Source organism: Hyla sarda, chromosome 4 (genome assembly GCF_029499605.1).
Source record: "Hyla sarda isolate aHylSar1 chromosome 4, aHylSar1.hap1, whole genome shotgun sequence".
Taxonomy (NCBI): domain Eukaryota; kingdom Metazoa; phylum Chordata; class Amphibia; order Anura; family Hylidae; genus Hyla; species Hyla sarda.
In genome coordinates, this window is record NC_079192.1 from 88,139,696 (window position 1) to 88,155,690 (window position 15,995).

General features: G+C 44.3%; 1 protein-coding gene across 1 annotated transcript in view; it reads right to left on the minus strand.

The window, feature by feature from the left end:
• Nucleotides 1–15,995, minus strand: part of LOC130368165 (prolactin-releasing peptide receptor-like) — a 300,552-nt gene that overhangs the window by 133,666 nt on the left and 150,891 nt on the right. Inside the window, exon 2 of the mRNA XM_056571531.1 lies at nucleotides 6,527–7,389. Within this exon, the coding sequence (XP_056427506.1) occupies nucleotides 6,527–6,942 (416 nt within the window). The 5' untranslated portion in view covers nucleotides 6,943–7,389. The remainder of the gene's footprint in view (nucleotides 1–6,526; nucleotides 7,390–15,995) is intronic.

Here is a 15,995-nt window from a genome sequence, read left to right on the forward strand (position 1 = left end):
CTATCTTGCTGTGATGTAATTGCTGTTTTCCTTGCTGCTTAAACTGCACCTTGCAAACTCAGTACATAATATACCCCCTTCTCTACTCAGGTCATATAGTGATGTGCTGTAAATCATACTCCAGTACTCTTCCAGCCTCAGCAGATCAGAAACAATAGCAAGATTAGTCACTGTTCTATCTTGCATTTAGATCTTCTATTGGGTGTTTCATAATCCATTGTCATATTTTTTTATACCAATATTTGATCCATATAGAAACCTTTTTATTTATAATGCACATTGTTGTCACTGGGATACATAAAAAGTCATTGTTGCATTGGGTGCTGGCTACATCCTTTATTTATACATTTTTTTAGTTATGTCGCGAACATAACATTTTCGGTTCACGAGCGGCGAACGCAAACTTCCGCGAATGTTCGCGAACCGGGCGAACCGCCATTGACTTCAATGGGCAGGCAAATTTTAAAACCCACAGGGACTCTTTCTGGCCACAAGAGTGATTTAAAAGTTGTTTCAAGGGTACTAATACCTGGACTGTGGCGTGCCGGAGGGGGATCCATGGCAAAACTCCCATGGAAAATTACATAGTTGATGCAGAATCTGGTTTTAATCAATAAAGGGCATAAATCACCTAACATTCCTAAATTCTTTTGAATAATTTGCTTTAGCCCCCTTTAGGCAGGACATAGAGCCCCCCTTTAGGCATCACATAGTTAGATCCCCCCCTTTAGGCAGCACACAGATTTCTCCATATTAGGCAGCACATAGTTAGAGCCCCCCTTTAGGCAGCACATAGAGCCCCATTTAGGCAGCACATAGTTAGATCCCCCATTTAGGCATCACATAGTTAGATCCCCCCTTTAGGCAGCACACAGATTCCCCCATGTTAGGCAGCACATAGTTAGAGCCCCCCTTTAGGCAGTACATAGAGCCCCCCCTTTAGGCAGCACATAGATTTCCCCATATTAGGCAGCACATAGTTAAAGCCCCCCTTTAGGCAGCACTGGTTTTATTTCACAGCCAAAAAAGGTATTTTTTATTTGAACAACTGTCACACCAAATGTGATTTGCACTAGTGTGACAATGAGCAAAAAAGGTTGCCAGTGGAGTTCCCCTTTTAAGCAGAGGTCCTCAACCAGGGTGCCTACAGCAGTTGCAAGACACACGGACTGAACTTATAGCCCTTTTAATACTGCAGTTAGTTGCTTGAAGGAACTTAAGTATTACACTGGAGTACCCCTTTTAACCAGCGGTTCCCTCCCAACCAGGGTGCCTCCAGCTGTTGCAAGACACACTGACTGATATTTGAGCCCTAAAATGGACCCTGAGTACACCACCTAGCAGCAACCTAGCTATTGCTTTCCCTATTACAGCAGGAGCAGCTTCTCTGTCCCTCCACTTTCTAAGCCTGCAGCATGCCGAATGAAGGTAAAATGGCAGGAGGGTCTGGAAGGGAGGGACTGCTGCTGATTGGCTGTAATGTGTCTGCTGACTCTGACTCACAGGGTCAAAGTTTACCGCAATGTTAAAGTATAGGGGGCGAATCGAACTTCACATATGTTCGCCCGGCGATGCGAACGCGAACATGCTAGGTTCGCCCGGAACTGTTCGCAGGCGAACAATTCGCGACATCTCAAATTTTTTTGAAGGGGTGCATATAATATGAAATATAAAAGTCTTAACCCCATAAGGACAAAGGACGTACAGGTACGTCCTTGGTCCTGCTCCCGTGATATAACGTGGGGTTACACGGTAACCCCGCATCATATCACGGCGGGCCCGGCGTCATAGTGAAGCCGGGACCCGCCGATAATAGCGTGCAGCGCCGATCGCTATTAACCCTTTAGCCGCCCACTCAGAGCTGAGCCACGCGGCTAAAAGCAAAAGTAAAAAGTGCAGGTTAACTCAGTGGGCTGTTCGGGATAGCCGCGGTGAAATCGCGGCATCCCGAACAGCTTGCAGGACAGCGGGAGGGTCCCTATCTGCCTCCTCGCTGTCGGATCGCCGAATGACTGCTCAGTGCCTGAGATCCAGGCATGAGCAGTCAAGCGGCAGAATCATCGATCACTGGTTTCCTATGAGAAACCAGTGATCAATGATAAAGATCAGTGTGTGCAGTGTTATAGGTCCCTATGGGAGCTATAACACTGCAAAAAAAAGTGAAAAAAAAAAGTGAATGAATATCATTTAACCCCTCCCCTATTAAAAGTTTGAATCACCCCCCTTTTCCCATAAAAAAAAAACACAGTGTAAATAAAAATAAAAATAAACATATATGGTATCACCACGTGCGGAAATGTCCGAATTATAAAAATATATCGTTAATTAAATCGCTCGGTCAATGGCGTACGCGCAAAAAAATTCCAAAGTCCAAAATAGTGCATTTTTGGTCACTTTTTATATTATTTAAAAATGAATAAAATGAATAAGTCCTATCAATGCAAAAATGGTACCGTTAAAAACTTCAGCTCACGTCGCAACGTATTAATTTTCCTGCATGTAGTTATGATTTTTTCCAGAAGTACGACAAAATCAAACCTATATAAGTAGGGTATTATTTTAATCGTATGGACCTACAGAATAAAGATAAGGTGTCATTTTTACCGAAACATGTACTACGTAGAAACGGAAGCCCCCAAAAGTTACAAAACGGCGTTTTTTTTTTTCAATTTTGTCACACAATGATTTTTTTTTCCATTTCACCGTAGATTTTTGGACAAAATTACTGTCATCATTACAAAGTAGAATTGGTGGCGCAAAAAATAAGCAATCATATGGATTTTTAGGTGCAAAATTTAGAGTTATGATTTTTTAAAGGCAAGGAGCAAAAAACGAAAATGCAAAAACGGAAAAAACCCCGGTCCTTAAGGGGTTAAATAACTCCTAATGATTTTCACTTAGCAACATATTTCCTTTATAATAATTCACTTGGTGCACTTACTTACCTAGTGACTCATAATAATTCTCTTTTTTTTTTTGGCAAAAAAGTATATTCTTTACGATGGCTAATGATCCTCTCTAGGGGGAGGGGCATATAATTTTCAATATGACTGACAAAGATTCTCTTGTGTGGATGAAAGACATAAATTGCAACAATTGATATAGTAATACAGAGTGTATGGACTTAAAGTGTATCTGTTGTTAACAAAAACTTTTTCTATAATGCAGATAATACCATTATATGTTTATTTGTAATATACATTGGTTAAAAATTGTGTATATTTTCGTCTCACATCTATTGTCTGTGTGTCTCTGTGAGGAGACCAAATACAGGAAGTGAGGGTGGACAAGCAGGGCTCTGTGCAATGAGGACAAGCAGCACTCTGTACACTGAGGACAAGTAGGATTCTGTACACTGAGGACACGCAGGGCTCTGTGTACTGAGGACAAGCAGGGCTCTGTGTACTGAGGACAAGCAGGGCTCTGTGTACTGAGGACAAGCAGGGCTCTGTGTACTGAGGACAAGCAGGGCTCTGTGTGCTGAGGACAAGCAGGGCTCTGTGTGCTGAGGACAAGCAGGGCTCTGTGTACTGAGGACAAGCAGGGCTCTGTGTACTGAGGACAAGCAGGGCTCTGTGTACTGAGGACAAGCAGGGCTCTGTGTACTGAGGACATGCAGGGCTCTGTGTACTGAGGACAAGCAGGGCTCTGTGTACTGAGGACAAGCAGGGCTCTGTGTACTGAGGACAAGCAGGGCTCTGTGTACTGAGGACAAGCAGGCTCCGTGTACTGAGGACAAGCAGGGCACCGTACACTGAGGACAAGCAGGGCTCCGTACACTGAGGACAAGCAGGGCTCCGTACACTGAGGACAAGCTGGGCTCCGTACACTGAGGACAAGCTGGGCTCCGTACACTGAGGACAAGCTGGGCTCCGTACACTGAGGACAAGCTGGGCTCTGTACAGTGAGGACAAGCTGGGCTCTTTACACTGAGGACATCAGGGTTTTGTACACTGAGAACAAGAAGGGCTTTGTACACCGAGGACAAGCAGGGCTCTGTACACTGAGGACAAGCAGAGCTCTGTACACTGAGGACAAGCAGGGCTCTGTACAGTGGACAAGCAGGGCTCTGCGCACTGAGGACAAGCAAGGCTCTGTGCACCGAGGATCTGTGACACGCTCCTGGCTCACAATCAAGATGACTGACAAGCCAGAAGACTGCACAGAGCCCTGTTTTTCCTGCCCTCACTTCCTGTATTTGGTCTCCTTACAGAGACACACAGGCCCATAGCTGCAGTGACAGCATTTTTTCACCCAAAAAAAAATAAAAAATGTAATCAATGTATATTACAAATATACATATAATAGTATTATCTACGTTATATCAAAAACTTTTGTTAACAGGTACACTTAAAAAAAAAACTTCAACATTTTCTCAAAAATGTAATTAACACACATTTCACACACAAGTCTTCATTGCATCAGGAGTATCGTTATTAATGGCTTGTTTATTTATTTTGGTGTTTATTTTAGCCGATATGCCAAAAGAAAGAACAAGTGTTCTTGCTCCATGCACCGCGCCAAAAGCCTAGTACGAGCAATGGATATGACCTAAAGTGAACACTATTAGCAGAATCTAATGCATACTGCTGAAATGAATCAAATACTGTAATTGGCTGATAAGGAAACCTTCAGCACATTACACAGGTAGGGAGAGCTGGGAAACTGAACAATATATTGACTTACTTTCAACTAATGGCCAATTACCTCTCTTAAGAACAATTTGCATTTTATTTTTTATATGAAGTGCTATGTACCTTCAGTACTTTTAGCATTCAAATATATATCTAAATGGCTTATATGGTTCTTATTAAGTACAAAGAAGGTGCTCATCTTTTAATTTGAAGCAGACACAGATTTAATTGGAATGTCCTTAAAGAGTTAATAACATAGGGTTTTATATGCTGAAGAACAGTACTATGAAGACTGGCATCCAAGAAATATTTTTTTAGGAGGGGGTGGGAGCATAATTTTAGTAGCATCAATGCTCCACTTTTTTTTGTTTTATGTACAGGTATCACGCTATTACAGTGAGTGGGCATGCATAAGGCACTGGGATCAGGATCTTCGAGATCCAGCATGTGAGTTTTGCTAGACACATGAAAGCACAATATATTATAGAAAGAAGCTGGACGCATGATGAACAGAAAATCCCTGTTATAGATCACTGCCCAACAACTCTGCAAAGACACTGTTGTATATGTCTCCTGCCTTTTCAGCATCTCCAGATTGTCTTAGAAGCAGAAAGATAACAAAAAATCAGGAAATTGGAAAAAACTGAAAGGGGCTGCAGGGATCAGCGATAGGTAAGTATAGTAATCATTTTTGCAAAATGCCAGATAACTCCTTTAAGTATCCGCTCCTCTGATGATTCGTTTAACTGTCAGACAGGCAGTAAAATGCTAATGTTTCAGAAACAGGAATGTATAAAAAAAAAAAAAAGCATATACCGCTTAAAGGGCACCCAAAGCTATGTCATTAAAAAATATTTTTGGGGTGGCCACAGGTTCACTTTAAGGTGATAATCTTATATGAACATTCTCTGTTGTTATAGGTATGTAAATAGAGTGTAAGGCAAGCACTCACCACTCTTCTAGTTGTATTTTCTTTTATTCAAGTGATTCATTTGGCAAGGTGCATAAAGTGCAGGAACAAGCAGCGGGCGCCCACTGCTTGTTCCTGCACTTTATGCTCCTTGCCAAATTAATCACTTAAATAAAAGAAAATACAACTAGAGGAGTGGTGAGTGCTTGCCTTACACTCTATTTACATACCTATGATTGGAAGCGATTTGTGCACTACAAGGCGTGAGCACCTCCCCCCCCCCCCCACCCCTCAGGGACTTCCAGCTAACAAACGTATGCTGCCACATACGCTAGCTTTGGCTAATCAGTTGCAGTGCCAGACGAACTGTTCTTTAAACATATAATTCTCTGTTTTTATGCCCTATTAGAGCATGCTTATAGCTTGCATGACTTTTTAATACTCTTTGAACATGTTCCCTACATTTTATATGCTAGTCCTGTGAAAAAAGATCCTGTTGTATTATTGTATCTTTAAATATTAGAAATAACTACTTAATTCCCTTGGGACACGGGTGGATATACCACAAATTGAGGGGAAAAAATATGAAACGGCCACATGTTCTGCATTGATCTACAGCTTAGCAACTTTATGACAACCTCTTTCAAGTGGGTCTCTAACCTAACAGGCAAAGTGTTGTGCAGTGACTACCACAAAACTAGCACCCACAGGGGCATTTGGGTGTCTGTGAAGTTGGCAGGTGAGCCTTTACAATTTGATGAAAATGTTAGTTTTTTACATCATTTATTTTTTTCCATGTATCTTACTTGATGAGACAAGTTTACAATTTGAGTCATTTATTTGATAATTTGCCTGATAAAAGAGCCTCTGTGCTGGAATTATTATTATTATTTTTTTTTATATATAAAAGGACACAAAAGTGGTTAACATTACAAAAACGGATGCTTACAATATATCCATAATACACAAAAGGGTTAGTTACCTGTCCACAGCAATGGCCGTCAAGGTGAACACAGAGACGTAAACTGTTACTGGTTGTATCAGGAACACAAAGGAGCACATAAACTTGCCAAATACCCAACCCTTGGAGTTGAAAGCATAGGCGAGAGTGAAGGGCACACATGTAGCACACATGAGCATGTCCGAAAAAGCCAGGTTTCCAATAAAGAAATTGGTGACATTGTGCATTTTCTTGGTTCTCCAGATGACATACAGGAGCAGGTAGTTTCCAAATATTCCAATTAATACTACTAAAGTGTAGCATGGTATGATGAGCGGCTTGTAGGATTGTATGAGCTGAACACTGGTGAAATATGAGCTTGAGTTGGAGCTGTTGAGTTTGACCCTGTAAATTGTGAAATTGCTGGGTCCATAGCTCCTGCCACTGGGGCTTTCCATATTTTCAGCCAGTTTCTATAGTAAATCGGTATTACTGTTATAAAGCATACTTAGATAAATCAATGATTAAGGATACTTCCACATCTGATTAACTTTTTTAAAGTGTTGACTTTACTGGTCTCCAACTATGGATAATTTGGATTCTTTAACTTCTATGCAGTGACCTCTAAATATCACTTAAATCTTTGGCGCCAAACAACATCGTATGGTAAGATATCACTTCTTTTAGAATATTTAATGAAGTGTTCTTCCAAACATTTCACATTTAATGAAGGATATTTCCATCATTTTGGGAACACAGAAAGATATCTGAAGAATGCTAGCCCGAAAAGATAGTAAAAGATAACTTCATTAGGTCTGTGATGTGTCTTCTTCATGGCACGTACATTGTACTCTTTACAAAACTGAATTCATTCCTTCTATTGTCTTGATCTGGAATTTCTTTACCTAGTAAGAACATAAAAAATATATTTTAGTACTTAATAATAGTAACGACATTCACAAGATTTGTATTGGAACATTTCAGGTGCCATATATATAGTAGGTCCCAATCAAAAGAACATCATTATTATACATTAGCTTCCTACCTAGAACACTTTAGATACTGTTTAACAACTGACAGAGTTCAATGAGACCTTTATTGTTGAGTCAAACCTAAACATAGTTGGAGGATGTTCTTTGGTGGATTCTTAGACTGGAAATACCATTGTATCATATTTGACACAAAAATGTGTAGATTGTTACAACAATAAAACAGAATCATGCTAAAAATGTTTTACATTCCCTTGTTATGATCATTGGCTGCAAAAGAACGTCTATGAAAATAAAAAATGTATAAAGGAGCTGCAAGTTTTATCCATAAATGTGTATGTCAAAAACTGTAAATCTCCAAAGATATTTTCAGTAACGCAGTGATCATTCGAAGCAGACCTTTTTTGTCAGTAATGTCAAAAACTACTGTGTCTATTTCCATCCTGAAATAACTGGTTGCATGCACCATCAATTCCATTTAGCTGTAAAAATGTTAGGCTTTAGGTGGCATGTCTCTTTTATATGTTACTACAGTGAAAAACTTGGCATAGCTCATCAGTAATTGCGTTCAATCTGTCACTTATAAACCTAGTTATTTTTGCTACAGATTTTTCCTGTGTTCAGCTCTTATGAGATTTATATCGGAATGAGATTTATATTTTTCTGAATATATACACATATATACAATGTCAGATATTGCTCATTTCAGTTTGAGACATGTCTCCATGGTCTCCAAGCATTGCGCGGAGTACTATGGGGTCAGTGTCTCAACTTTGATGCTGCAAGGTTTGGAGTGTTTTATGGTCACTTTGAGGGGAGGGGATATCAAACATAAGTTACTTAAAGGGGTACTCCGGTGGAAAACTGTATATTTTTTAATCAACTGGTGCCAGTAAGTTTAGAAAAAAAAAAGATTTTTATAATAGAAGTATTTTACAAATCTGTTTAACTTCTGGCACCAGTCGATCTGCACATCCTGGCAGACAAGTAGCAGAGGTCTAAATACTTCAAGCAGAGTTGGCAGCAGACTTGGGGCGAGTGGCAGCAGGAGTCGCAGCGAGAGGCCTGAGCTCCCGTTATCAGCCAGCCGTCGTGTCTCCACCATCAACCCATCTGCCGTCGTTGATTGGTTAACACGCTCATCCACATAATCACAAGTGACATCTAACACCCCAGTCAACAGTTGGTGGGTTCCTCAGACACAACCCTCAGTTGGCATGGCCCGGGAGCAGTCCCTGTACTCCCATTGCCTTTGTCCTATGCTGTTCCCTCTCCTAAAGAGGTATCTTATGCTGTGGGTTCAGCTCCACTATTTACTGAGGACGATCTAATAAAGGGCAGTCAGCAGTTACTGGACAGCCAAGAAGGGGAGGAGACATGCGCCACTTGCTCCGCTAGGCGGCCAAGTAGTGATGCGGAGAGTGACGTGGGTGGTGGTGTTGCAAGGGTTCAGGGCCCTGAAACAGACACTGTTGGGGAATCTGAGGAGGACATCAGTGACGTGCACACACCTGTGGGTGATGAAGCCGATCGCAATTGGGAGCCGGGTGCAGAAGGGGCTTCATCATCATCAGGAGAAGAGAGTTGCAGGTTGCCCTTGAGGCAGCAAGGCGGTAGCACAGATGGCAGTGAGCGTGGTGGCAGTAGTGGAAATTCAGGAGCCAAACGTGCTCGGGGGAGACCACCTGCTTCGTGGCAGCCTACCTTTCCGGGAGGTAGTGGAACAGGGGTTCCTGGAGACGGCGCCAGTAGTAGTCAATTAGTGCAGACTGCGGGTGGGAAAATCAGCTACTCGGCGGTGTGGAAGTTTTTCATAAGGCATCCGGAGGAGGTTCACGTAGCCACATGCAAGATCTGTCGGCAGAAGGTGAAGTGTGGCCAGGGTCCCAATGTCGGCACCACGGCCCTGCGTCAACACATGCTTCGCCACCATAAAGCAGCCTGGGAGAACCGTGGCTCCGATGTAGTGGTCCAGCCTGCTGCATCACTCAGTGGCCATCCGCTCCCTCCTTCATCCAGCCAAGGCTCCATCACCTCAGCCGAAGGGAGCTGTGTGTCAAACCCTCCTTCTGTCGCTCCTGCTTCTCCCGCTTTTAGTCAGCCATTCCGCCAACAATCCATCGGCGAAGCCATGTCCAAGAGACAACAGTATGCGCCCACTCATCCAACGGCGCATAAGTTGAATGTGCTCCTGTCCAAGTTGCTGGTGTTGCAGTCCCTCCCTTTTCAAGTGGTGGACTCTGCACCTTTCAGAGAATTGATGGCTTGTGCCAAGCCGTGGCGGAGAGTCCTAAGCCATCATTTCTTTGCAAAGAAGGCAGTACCAGCCCTGCATAAGTTTGTACAAGAGAAGGTGGGCCAGTCCTTGAGCCTGTTGGTGTGTTCAAAAGTGCACGGCAGCACCGATGTGTGGAGCTGTAACTACGGGCAGGGACAATCCTTGTCTTTTACGGCCCACTGGGGAAATGTGGTTCCTGCACAGCCACAACAGCAACTTGGACAGGTCACACCGCTTCCTCCTCCACGCTTTCGCTCCCAGGCAGTTGGTCCTGTTACAGTGTGCGACGCCGCCTCCTCATCCTCCACCATGTCCTTGGCCTCCACTGCACGTCCAAATCTCAGTGGCCCTTCATCGACCATATGTGTACGGCACGGCGGTGTCAAGCTGTTCTTCACATAGTTTGCCTTGGTGAACGGAGTCGCACAGGGGATGAACTGCTAAAGTTCATTTGTTAAGAAATCCAACTATGGCTTACTCCAAGAAATCTGGAAATGGGAACCATGGTGACCGACAACGGGAAGAACATCGTGTCCGCGCTGCGACAAGGAAGTGTGAAACATGCGCCCTGCATAGCACACGTGTTTAATCTGGTTGTCAAGCACTTCCACAAGTCTTCACCCCATTTGCAAAACATCCTGAAAATGAAGGAAACTGTGCATGCACTTCAGCCACTTGTACACCGTCAAGCACACCTTCCTTGAGCTGCAGCGTCAGAACGGTATCCCACAACATAGTCTTATATGTGACGTTGCCACACGTTGGAATTCCACCCTCCATATGTTGGACAGACTATACGAACAAAGAAAAGCCATCACCGATTTCTTGATGATCCAAGCAGATAGGAGTACTCCCCTGTGTAACTTCAATGTGAACCAGTGGCAGCTCATACGTGACAACTGCCGTTTGCGGAGGCCCTTTGAGGAAGCCACATTATTTGTGAGTCGCCTGGATTACGCCATGAAGGACATAATTCCACTCCTACATTTCCTACAACAAATGATTGAAACCATGGCTGGTCACGGCAATGGAAACGTTGCACCTATATCTCAAGGCTACATGAGCCCTGTGGGGGCTGAACTGGAGGAGGAGGATGAGGAGGGGCAGAGCGGAGCACAGTTTAGGTTGGAAGAGATGGCCGGTGTTTCTAGTCATCGGACAGGAGAGGAGGAGCAGGAGCAGCCAGAGGAGCTGGACAGTTATGAGGAAGTTGAGACAGAGGACCCAGACACACCGTGGCAGTATGCAGTGAAGATGGAGGCAGGTAGTCCCTCCGAGTCTCTGGCACAAATGGCACGATGCATGCTCAGTTGCTTGCGTAGTGACCACTGAATTGTCAAAATTTGTCAGCGGGATGACTTCTGGATCTCCACCTTATTAGAACCTCGCTACCGTCCCAAAATGGGGGCCTTTTTTACACCCACTGAGAGGGAGGACAAACTGACCTACTACAGAGAGATTCTACGTAGTCAGTTGGCTGATGCCTATCGGCCACATGGTCCATCCACTCGCAGGTTTGACTCGAGGGGGCCCTCTGCGCTCACCTTCCAGTGCCATGGCTGCTGGGGAGGGGAGGGGTGGCAGGAGCAGTACCAGCTCAATCAGCAGCAGCCTGAGTCTACAGTCGCTGAAGAGTAGCTTTCTTCACCTGCATAGTGAAGCAACTCATCAGCAGCAGGTAGACCTGGAGCAGGACCTGAACCAGCAGGTGGTGGCATACCTTGACATGGCCATGCCAACGACCATTGAAGATCCGCTGGACTTCTGGGCAGCCAAACTTGATTTATGGCCACAACTAGCAGTTTGCCCTGGAAAAGCTGTTCTGCCCGGCCAGTAGTGTGCCATCAGAGCGGGTGTTTAGTGCGGCCGGGGCCATAGTCACCCCAAGGCGAACTCCTCTGTCCACTAAAAATGTGGAGAGACTGACGTTTGTCAAGATGAATCAGGGATGGATCAGCCAGGATTTCCAGCCACCAATGCCAGATGCCTCAGAGTAGATTGACCATGCTGCTACACTGACATTTCCCAATTATGGTTGGTTATGAAACCCTCTTGGGTTATCAATTAGGGTTATGAAACCCTTTTGGTACTGCGATTGCCTGCTCCTGGCTCATCCTGTGTCTTTCAGGAACTACTTGACTCCCTGCCCTCAGGTCTTGGGCCTTCAATTTTTGGATGTTTAGCAGTAGCTAAATACATGCTTAATGCAAATTTCAACATTGATCTTTAAATGTAAGGGGTTGGTTATGAAACCCTCTTGGGTACTACGAATGACTGCTCCTGACTCATAATGTGTCTTTCAGGAAATAATTGCCTCCCTGATGCCTCAGGCCTTGGGCCTTCAATTTTTGGAAGTTAAGCAGTAGCTAATACATGCTTAATGCAAATTTCAACAATGATCTTTAAATTCTCGGCTTTCTGCTAGGGCCTTCTCCTACCCTGCCAGGGTCGATCCGAGGACCTCACTAAACCATCCAATTGGTAGTAGAGACATGCGGTGTGTACAAAGGGCAGGGACTTAATGAACCCAAGCTTATGACCCGCGCTTAGTTGTGATTCTTCTTTCCTGGCAAATAATTGCAATCCCTGATCCCTATCGCGAACGGGGTTCAGCGGGTTACCCGCACCTCTTGGTGAAAGACACACGCTGGTCCGTTCAGTGTAGCGCGCGTGCAGCCCCGGACATCTGAGGGCATAACACACCTGTTATTGCCCGATCTCGCGAGTGATCATGAAATGTAAGGGGTTATTAAAGCCTCTTGGGTACTGCTGATGCCTACTCCTGACTGCTCCTGTGTCTTTCAGGAACTACTTGACTTCATGATGCTTCAGGGCCTTTAATTTTACAATTTTTGAAATACATACATACATACATGCTTAATTTAAATTTCAACATTTATGGTGCAGTGTATGGGGTTATTAAACACTCTTGGGTAGTGTTTTTTTCAAATTTTGTGATAATTATCACAGTAATAAACCTTGAATTTTCCACAAAAATAACCATTACACCATTGAACGATTGTTGCGTGTGATTTTTTAAGTAACATTTTAAAAAAAATACGCAGAGGGATGAACTCTGCTTCTTTATTTCATAAAAAATTATTTTATAGAAGAATGTCTTTTGGTGGTCCACCGTCCTGCATTATAGAGTCTTCTGGACTTTTGGATATGCTCTTGTTCTTAAACAAAGGTACAAAAACCAAAAATGGCCGGTCAGGGCTATGGAGACATTGTGCCTACATCTTACGGCCACATGAGCCCTGTGGGTGCTTGTGAGATTAGGTCCTTTGTACCCACACGGCGGGGTCCGGGACACAAATTTTGATTTAAATTTCAAATAAAAAAATCACACATTTCAATGGTCTCCTCATGCTGCAGCCAACTCAAGGTTGCGTCATTCTGGTAATATATAGAGAGCACTCTCTGTCCTAAATTTTCGTAAAAATTTTTTGTCAAAAATGTTTGTCTTTTTTTATTAGGGATTGTGAAGCTTTGGTGTGTACTCATGCTTCAGCCAACTCCAGCCTGTGTCATTCAAGCAATATATGGTTTACTGATGGCCCTGCTGGGCCTGGGAATTTCAAATTTTCTCATAGGTAGCACCCGCTATCCAAAAGTCTTCTTCATAAATTTCTACAATTGTGTTTTTTTGGAAGGATTGTGAAGCCCTAATGTGTACTCATGCATCAGTCAACTCCAGGCTGTGTCATTCAGGCAATATATAGGTAGCACCCGCTGTCCTAAATATTCTTAATTTTTTTTTTTAAATGGTTGTTTTTTCTTTGGGATTCTGAAGCCCTGTTGTGTACTCAATGCTGCTTCCTGCTACACTCTGTCAGCCCATTGGTCCTGCGACAGTGTTCTACTCCGCCTCCAAATCCTCCACTGTGTCTTAAGCCTCCACTGCCCGGACAAGTCTCAGTGGCCCTTCAGCATACCATGTGTGCAGGTCACGGTGGTGTCACACTGTTCTTCACATGGTTTGCCTTGGCGAGAAGTCTTTGAAACAATGGCCGGTCAGTGCAATGGAGACGTTGCGCCTAAATCTCACGGCCACATGAGCCCTGTGGGAGCTTGTTGGATTTGGTCCTTTGTACCCACACGCTGGAGTCCGGGACACGCAAAGGTTGTTTTAAATTTCAAATCAAAAAATGATGGCGCTGCTGGGCCTGGGTCTGGGAATTTCAAATTTTCTCATGGGTAGCACCCACTATCCAAAATATTTTTAAAAAATTTCTAAAATTGTGGTGTTTTTTGGGGGGGATTGTGAAGCCCTGGTGTGAACTTGTGCATCAGCCAACTCCAGGCTGTGTCATTCAGGCAATATATGCTTTACTGATGTTGCTGTGGGGGCTTGATGGATTTGGTCCTTCGTATCCACACGATGGGGTCCGGGACACTCAGTTTGTTTTAATTTTCAAATAAAAAAATGGTGGCGCTGCCGGGCCTGGGTCTGGTAATTTCAAATTTTCTCATAGGTAGCACCCGCTATCCAAAATCTTTTTCAAAAATTTCTAAAATTGTGGTGTTTTTTTGTGGGGGATTGTAAAGCCCTGGTGTGTACTCGTGCATCAGCCAACTCCAGGCTGTGTCATTCAGGCAATATATGGTTTACTGATGCCGCTGTTGGGCCTGGGTCTGGGAATTTCAAATTTTCTCATAGGTAGCACCCGCTATCCAAAATCTTCATTTTAAATTTCTTAATTCATCTTTTGACCTGTTCAGGACACAGGGCGTATGCATACGCCCTGCATCTCGCGTCCTTAAGGACTGAGGGCATATGGATACGCCCACGGGAATTACGGTCCCGCCGCTAGCCGGTTGGGGACCGGATCAGGATGCCTGCTGAAATCATTCAGCAGGCATCCCGGCACATCGCCCAGGGGGGTCCTAAGACCCCCCCCCCCCCATGTCAGCGATCGGAGAAAATTGCATGTCAATTCAGACATGCAATTTTCTCCAATTCCGGGCTGATCGGGTCTCTAGTGACCGGATCACCTGGAAAATAGGGCTGATCAGAGTTGTAAGCGACAGCCCCGATCAGCCTAAAGGATAGGAGTGAGATCGCAGAGCTGAAATCTCCTCCTATCCCCTGCCATTAGTTCTGACCAATGGCAGCGCAGGACAGGGGGTTGCCATGGCCGTTCTGCCCGCCCCTGGATGTTGAGGGGATCGTGGGAAGAAGATGGAGGCTGTACCTGCAGGAAAAGATGCCTGGGGACCCGGGATCTTCGCTGGAGAATGCTGGATCCTGGCTCAGGTAGGGAATCGTCGGTGGGGGGGGGGGGGGGGGGGAGGAATTAAAGTGAAAGTAAAACGATCTTTACTGTGGCAACCACTGGGAAGGCCAAACTGCAACTCCCAGCATGCCCAGACAGCCTTTGGCTGTCTGGGCATGCTGGGAGTTGTAGTTTTGCAACATCTGGAGGGTCACAGTTTGGAGACCACTGTTACAGTGGTGCCCAAACGGTAGCCCTCCAGATGTTGCCAAACTACAACTCTCAGCATGCCTGGAGTGCCCAGGCATGCTGGGAGTTGTAGTTCTGTAACATCTGTCCCTTCAGATTTAGCAATTTTCATGAAATTTTTTTTGAAAATTGCTGCTCTACTTTGAAGCCCTCTAATTTTTTTCAAAAAGCAAAAATATGTCCATTTTATGATGCCAACATAAAGTGGACATATTGTATTTGTGAAGAAAAATACAATTTATTGTGAATATCCATTTTCCTTACAAGTAGAGAGCTTCAAAATTAGAAAAATGCTAAATTTTCAAACTTTTCATGAAATTTGGGGATTTTTCACCAAAAAAGGATGCAAGTAGCGACGCAAATTTACCACCAAAATAAAGAATCAGAATATTTGGTAAAAGCGTTTTCGCGTTATTAATTCATAAAGCGACGGTGGTCAGAATTGCGAAAAAGGGCTCAGTCCTTAAGGTGAAAAAGGACTGCGTCCTTAAGGGGTTAATCTTAGGGATTGTGAAGGCCTAGTGCCTACTCATGCTGCTGGCAACTCCGGGCTGTGCCATTCATCCACTATAGGATCTCCTCATGCTGCCATCACCTCCATGCTGTGTCATTCAGCCACTATATGGTGTCCTCATGCTGCCAACACCTCCACGCTGTGTCATTCAGCCACTATATGGTGTCCTCATGCTTCAGCCTCATCCAAGCTGTGTCATGCTGCCAACACCTCCACGCTGTGCCATTCAGCCACTATATGGTCTCCTCATGCTGCCAACACC